This window comes from Rattus norvegicus, chromosome 5, assembly GCF_036323735.1.
Source record: "Rattus norvegicus strain BN/NHsdMcwi chromosome 5, GRCr8, whole genome shotgun sequence".
Lineage (NCBI taxonomy): Eukaryota > Metazoa > Chordata > Mammalia > Rodentia > Muridae > Rattus > Rattus norvegicus.
Window position 1 is genome coordinate 126,660,890 of NC_086023.1, and position 7,324 is coordinate 126,668,213.

Genomic DNA, 7,324 nt, shown 5'->3' on the forward strand with positions numbered 1-7,324 from the left:
TGGCAAAAACCCCTAGGGTCCTTCACAGGAACCCGATAACCTACCTACTTTCTACCAGGCCAAGCTTTTTTTTTTAAATATTTATTAACTTGGGTATTTCTTATTTACATTTCGATTGTTATTCCCTTTCCCAGTTTCTGGGCCAACATCCCCCTAACCCCTCTCCCTCCCCTTCTCTATGGGTGTTCCCCTCCCCATCCTCCCCCCATTACCGCCCTCCCCCCAACAGTCACGTTCACTGGGGGTTCAGTCTTGGCAGGACCAAGGGCTTCCCCTTCCACTGGTGCCCTTACTAGGCTATTCATTGCTACCTATGAGGTCAGAGTCCAGGGTCAGTCCATGTATAGTCTTTGGGTAGTGGCTTAGTCCCTGGAAGCTCTGGTTGGTTGTCATTGTTGTTCAAATGGGGTCTCAAGCCCCTTCAAGCTCTTTCAGTCCTTTCTCTGATTCCTTCAATGGGGATCCCGTTCTCAGTTCAGTGGTTTGCTGCTGGCATTCGCCTATGTATTTGCTGTATTCTGGCTGTGTCTCTCAGGAGAGATCTATATCCGGTTCCTGTTGGCCTACACTTCTTTGCTTCATCCATCTTATCTAGTTTGGTGGCTGTATATGTATGGACCACATGTGGAGCAGGCTCTGAATGGGTGATCCTTCTGCCTCTGTTCTAAACTTTGCCTCCCTATTCCCTCCCAAGGGTATTCTTGTCCCCCCCCCCCTTTTTTTTTTTTGTCTTTTTTTTTTTTTCCGGAGCTAGTGACTGAACCCAGGGCCTTGCGCTTGCTAAGCAAGCTCTCTACCACTGAGCTAAATCCCCAGGCCAAGCTTCTTTTTTTTTTTTTTTTTGTTCTTTTTTTCGGAGCTGGGGACCGAACACAGGGCCTTGCACTTCCTAGGCAAGCGCTCTACCACTGAGCTAAATCCCCAACCCCCAGGCCAAGCTTCTTAATAACTCTTACACTTCAGTAAGAACTATGGTCCTTCACCCACAGCCGCAACAGTAGCTTATAGGTTGTAATTATTCAGAAAATATTTTGTGAGGGCAGTGGGTGCTATGAAAACATGAATGGGGTTCAGAGCCTCAATATATAAGGTGGAGAGAGATGGAAGACACCTCTGTCAGCCCTGGGCCTCCACACACTAGTGCACACATGCATATATGTTCCTACACACATGCAAACAAGCACATACTCACACCACACAACACACTTATGTAAAACATGGACATCTTGAGAATGGAGAAAAGACTCATTTTCATTTAGGTGAGTATGTGTGGGAGTGGGAGTGGGTATCCTCAGTGCTCAGCAGGTTTTGTATTTCCCTGGAGCTGGAGTTAGAATGATTGTGAGCTGTCTGAAGTGAGTGCCAAGAACCGAACACTGATTCTCCGAAGCGCAGCAGTGACTCTTAACCAGCACAGTAACAGATGTTTCAATTCTCATCTTCAAGCTCAGGGAGTCTTGAGAAACCCACATCGGTGCTCTCCAGTTTCTGAGCTCCCCTCTTTTAAGTCCAGTGCCTAAGCATATATAAAAATGTCTTTATTGAACCCCATCTCTGCTTCATACATTTTTTAAAAAAAGGTATCCTTGGGTATTGTAATAGAGGTGACTTTTTGCAACTGTTTTACAATCCTAAACTCATTTAAATTGTAGCTTGTTTAATCATAGCCTAGATTTGAAACATAGCTTCCTTGTGTTGTCAATGAACCTGTTCTCCTTTAAGAATAAGACAGGGCCTAACCATGGGCAGTTTTAAAAAAAAAAAAAAGACTCAAATCCTTAAAAGTAGGACTTGATCATAGAGTTGCACCCTGCTAATTCCTAGCGAGCACTTCCGGAACCGTGGTCTAACAGGCCAATCTTTGATCTTGGCGGGAGAGCGTGGCTCTTTGGTTTACTTTCCGGAAAACCTCTCACGCCTCCCTCCAGAGGGTGGGTCCAGAGCATCCCGCCCCCTTCCGTGAGTGTGGCTTTCCGATTGGTGAGAAATACAGGGGGCGGGGCTCGGGCCAAACCGGCGCAGGCGCATTGGCTTCGCGTGACTGAAGAGGCCGGCGCTGGTATAGAGTGCTGCTGGTGAGCGTGGGTAGCCGCTGGACTTGAAGGGTGACTAGGGAGGGCCCGGTGAATCTAGGCACAGTTTCTGGACACATGCATCCATGATCTGGTTGGTGTCCGCTCTCCCGTGTGCATCCTGTCAGTCATAACCACAGACTATTGGATAGTCGTGTGCTTGGTCGCTGCTCACCTTAACTCACCCCCGCTGTTTGAGGGCAACACTTCCGCCCTAGTCATCCTCGCGTGGCCCTAAGAGTCACAGAGTTCCTAGAAGGACCCATTTTGGAATGGTGGCTCACCCGCTTTAGGGTTTTAAAGAGGAATGAAGTGACCGCAGTATGCTAACCCCTCGTAAAGGCCAAGACAGTTTAGAGCGGGGTTTGAAGTTTCATTGCTGTTTTAGGTTGCGCTGACGTTGGTAGTATTTGGAGGCAAATTCCTGCATTCCAAAATGGCCCTGCGCCTTTTGCTGTCGCCTTATACAAATTGACTTACTTATCGCCCAGAACCTATGAATTGGGCATCATAATACACAAACCTTTATGGCACCGGGCAGTGTAAGCGCTTTGTGTGCAGCTTTTCTGACTGGATCGTGTGTTCATGTACTGTGTGCCTGGGATGGGGAGAAAACGGGAAAAGGGAAGGCATCTCACGGTGGGATCTGTGGTACACTTCCAAGGTAGCAGGAAACTGTCACTACCTCTGCCTATATTTTGAAAAGTTGAAAGTGAAAGCATTGCAAGGAGACCAGTGGATGGCAGTTTTAACAGGCCGAGTCAAAGGTGATAGTAGCTTGGACTGAGGTGCAGGCTGGTCGGGTGGAGCAGGCAGAGGGCCAGAGGACCAAAGAATGTTACAGAATTGTGGAGCAGAGGAGATGCGGGCAGGTTTCCGGTTTGACCAGAGGGTACTTTGCAGGATAATACGCAAATCTGCAGGGGCACCATTGAAGAGATTCTGACTCACCAAGTTTCAAATAGCAGTGTACTATGATCTCCCAAGACGGGAGAATATATAGGTCAGAAATTCTACAGACAGTTTGGACAGTGAAGATGCAAACTGACCAGGAATGTGTGGTGAGAAGGACAGTTAAAAACAACACTGAGTTTTGTTGAGGCAGATTTTCATTTCCTCCGATGTCCTGGAACTCAGGTGTGCAAACCTAGCTGGCCTTGAACTTGTGCTGATCCCCCTACCTCTGGCTCCCAAGTGCTGAGATTACAGGGTGTGCCACAGTGCCTGGCAGTATTGACTTAGTGGGGATCGAGACAAGGGCTTACAAAAACTGCCCTCAGCTGTTGCTTGTGAGATTACAACTGATTAGTTTCAGGGTCTTTCCCCAATGTCCTAAAATAGTAACAATATCAAACATCACCAAGCACATAGCATGTGGCAAAACAAAACTGTTGTAAGAATTTCCCCTGTCTTTAAAAAAATTCTCGCAGGAAATGTACAAAGCTAATCTGATGGTTATATCATGTCATGATAAAAGTTTAGCACACACGGGTAGACCCAGATGTGCCAGGCTGCAGGAAGCGGCCAGTGGGAAGTTGGTTTAGGATCCAGGCTGCCTTATCTGGAGCTTGTGCATGGACAACTGGATGCTCTCTCACAGTAGGCAGAAGAATACGAATTTCTGTTGTTGCTATTAGTTTTTTGTGTTTGTTTGTTTGTTTGTTTGTTTGTTTGTTTAAAAAGGGTCTCTACCTAGAGCCCTTACTGTCCTGGAACTCAAAATGTACCAGACTGGCCTTAAACTCAAAGGGATCTGCCTGTTTCTGCCTCCCAGGTGCTGGAGTGCTGGGATTAAAGGCATATGTCACTATACCCGGATGAATTTCTTTAAGTGTGATATCTTGAGCTAATAGACATGGAAGGATCCACATCTTGGAGCCCAGGCTGAGAACCCAGCTATAACCATCATACCCACGTGACTCATTTTTCTCCATGTACCAGGGTATCATGGAAGGTTTGCTGACAAGATGCAGAACACTGTCTGCCTTGGCTACCTGCAGCCTCCGTCACTCCAGGTGCATCGTCCGCAAGTGTTACCACTGTGCACCAGGGAGAGGGCAGCGCTTGGTAGTATCCCGCATGTTCCAGCCTCAGAACCTCCGGGAAGACCAGGTGCTTTCTCTGGAGGGCAGAGCTAGTGACCTGACCTGTAAGAGTCAGCGGCTGATGCTGCAAGTGGGCCTGATCCTTCCAGCGAGCCCTGGCTGTTACCACCTCATGCCCTATACAGTTCGTGCCGTGGAGAAGCTTGTGCGGGTGATAGACCAGGAGATGCAGGCCATCGGTGGGCAGAAAATCAACATGCCCAGCCTCAGCCCAGCTGAGCTGTGGCGGGCCACCGGCCGCTGGGACCTGATGGGCAGGGAGCTGCTGAGACTGAAAGACAGGCACGGCAAAGAGTACTGCTTGGGACCCACTCATGAGGAAGCAGTTACAGCCCTGGTTGCCTCCCAGAAGAAACTGTCCTACAAGCAGCTTCCCTTACTGCTGTACCAAGTTACAAGGAAGTTTCGGGATGAGCCTCGGCCCCGTTTTGGTCTCCTCCGTGGCCGAGAGTTCTATATGAAGGACATGTACACCTTTGACTCCTCCTCTGAGGCTGCCCAGGAGACCTATAGCCTGGTGTGTGATGCTTATTGTAGGCTTTTCGACAGGCTGGGGTTGCGATGGATGAAGGCCAGGGCAGATGTGGGCAGCATTGGGGGCACAATGTCCCATGAATTCCAGCTGCCAGTGGACATTGGAGAGGACCGGCTTGTGGTCTGTCCCAGCTGCCACTTCTCAGCCAACACAGAGATAGTAGACTTGTCACAAAAAATCTGCCCTGACTGCCAGGGTCCCCTGACAGAAACCAAAGGCATCGAGGTGGGGCACACATTCTACCTCGGTACCAAGTACTCTTCCATTTTCAATGCCCACTTTACCAATGCCCACGGGGAATCTTTGCTGGCTGAAATGGGGTGCTACGGCCTGGGAGTCACTCGGATCCTGGCTGCTGCCATCGAAGTTCTCTCTACAGAAGACTGCATCCGCTGGCCCAGCCTCCTGGCTCCTTACCAAGTCTGCATCATACCCCCTAAGAAGGGTAGCAAGGAGGCAGCAGCCACAGAGATTGTGGAGCGATTATATGATGACGTCACAGAGGCTCTGCCTCAGCTCCGAGGGGAGGTTCTGCTGGATGACAGGACCCACCTGACCATTGGAAACAGACTAAAAGATGCCAACAAGCTCGGCTACCCCTTTGTGATCATTGCAAGCAAGAGGGCCCTGGAGGACCCTGCGCACTTTGAGGTTTGGTCCCAGAACACTGGTGAGGTGGTCTTCCTCACCAAAGAGGGAGTCATGGAACTGCTGACTGGCGTGCATGTTGTCTAAGTGCCCAACCACACCTGCCCCCAGACTTGGTGTCCACTGTAACACTGTAGTTCCCTCCACTTCCCTCCCGGCTGGTTTCTCCAGAAATGGCTTCTCATGGATGGTGAGAGTATGTTAGGAAAACCACTCCTTGCTTGTGATGGTTCATAGTTAGTCATTAACTCGGCCCTCCCAGGGCTGGTTGTGCTACCATATGCCATATCTTTTACAAATAGACACTTCTGTTAGGAGGACTGAAAGGTGACAAAGAGACCCAGGTCACTTTCCCTCCAGCTGAGTTTCTGGGTGTAAGACAAGAATGGTTGAAAGCTGGGGAGATGCTTCCCCAACCCCAACCCACAGTCTGAGCACACGCCTTGCATTTCATTCATTCCAGAGAGCAGGGCTAGCTGCCCTTCTCCCCTGAGAAGCCCCGAGCTGCAGAGCCGAGCTGCAGAGAGTCAAGAACCTGGTTGCTGCTAATTCACTGGTGATTTGACACCCCCACACGCCCACTGGAGCCTGGGATTCCCATCTGAACATGGTGATGGAGTTAAGTCAATAAGGTCCTAGGGCTCTCACTGAGCAGCTCCACAAGACACATGGGTCTGGTTGCTCATGCCTCTATGCTTCCCCAGAAGCCAGATGGCCCAAAGCTACCTCCAGATACTTGACCGTACTGGGTCACTTCAGCACTGAGATCATGTTCTGCTGATTGAATAAAGTCAAGCCTTTGGGGTGAACTTTGTGTGCGTGTTAACTTGAACCAAAGATAACACCAGTTTCAGTAGTACACACAGTAGACTGCTCTCCCCGTCTGCCTCACTGGGGAGGGGCAGGGACTGGGAAATCCTTTAAACAGTTTCTCCCAGACTTCAGGAGCAGCACACTCCAGCCCCACAGTGACCTTGTTGTGGGTTCAGAATTGAATTCCCGTCGCTACAAGAGCGACTGGTTGAGAGCTGACTAGATTCTGTGGGAAACGGAGTCATGACTGGATTCCATAGCATTGCTCCAGCATCTAGATGAGGAAGATCCCTCGTCCATGGAACAGTGAGTCTTGCCACCTTGGTTGACACTCTAGATGGGCTCTGAGACACCTCCAGAGGTGAGCCTCATAAATCTAGTCGACCCTAAATTCAAAAACTTGCCAATGAAGGTAAATCCTCATAAAAAGGTCTCTGGGCTCCAAAGCTGGTCCTGGGATCCTTCAGGGCTTGGCAGATATATGCACTGGGAACCTTATGGTTTGTGTGTAAGGGTAGAGTTACTGTAGAATCACAGCAGCTGGACAGACTTAGAGGAGAAAGCGGGCTAAGCACCTGTATTCCCCTTCATGCTTCTGCCAGATGTCAAGTGAACAGCCACCTCCAGCCACATGCTCCTGCAACCGAGTGCAAGTCGGGGTGACTGAACTGAAACCCAAATACTGCTTCTTTGGGTCGTTTCTTTGGGGTATTTTGGTCTCAGTGACATGAGATGTGATCTGCCTTTGCAATACATGGAGTTCTGAGAGCAAGCTCGGGACAGGCTGCATGACAGAGGCTCTTAGTTTACTGCAGTTGGGATCCCTGAGTCCCTTACAGAGTTGGTTCCAGTGGGGCTGTTGCCTTGAACCACACAAATTAAAGCCTCCAGAAGATTCTGGCTGCAGTCAGAACCAAGAGCTGCTGGAGTAAGATCATCTCCCCCACCCCCATCCCACATTATAGTTGGTTATTTGAGTGATTCCATGGGCCAGCAGGCTGATGTCAGCCCTCTGCTTTTAATGGTCTAATGGTCTAGTTTACTAAGGGCCTCCCTTGTGCCACTGCTGTGTGGTACCTTGGAATGCTGCTTCCAGACCTTAACACTGTGCAAGGCCAGTGCTGTTACATTTTACAGATGAGAAACCTGCA

General features: G+C 49.6%; 1 protein-coding gene across 4 annotated transcripts; it reads left to right on the top strand.

Moving 5' to 3' along the window:
- Positions 1-1,992: 1,992 nt before the first annotated feature.
- Positions 1,993-7,092, top strand: Pars2 (prolyl-tRNA synthetase 2, mitochondrial). 4 transcript variants are annotated; one of them, XM_006238513.5, is made up of 2 exons: positions 1,993-2,075; positions 4,014-6,169. In XM_006238513.5, the coding sequence occupies exon 2, from the start codon at positions 4,020-4,022 to the stop codon at positions 5,445-5,447; it is 1,428 nt and encodes a 475-aa protein (XP_006238575.1). In that variant the 5' UTR covers positions 1,993-2,075; positions 4,014-4,019; the 3' UTR covers positions 5,448-6,169. The 4 variants fall into 4 exon arrangements, with proteins under 4 accessions (XP_006238575.1, NP_001014086.2, XP_006238574.1 ...); NM_001014064.2 differs by having other exon boundaries at positions 2,030-2,075; positions 3,847-7,092; XM_006238512.4 differs by having other exon boundaries at positions 2,030-2,166; positions 3,847-6,169.
- Positions 7,093-7,324: the final 232 nt, after the last annotated feature.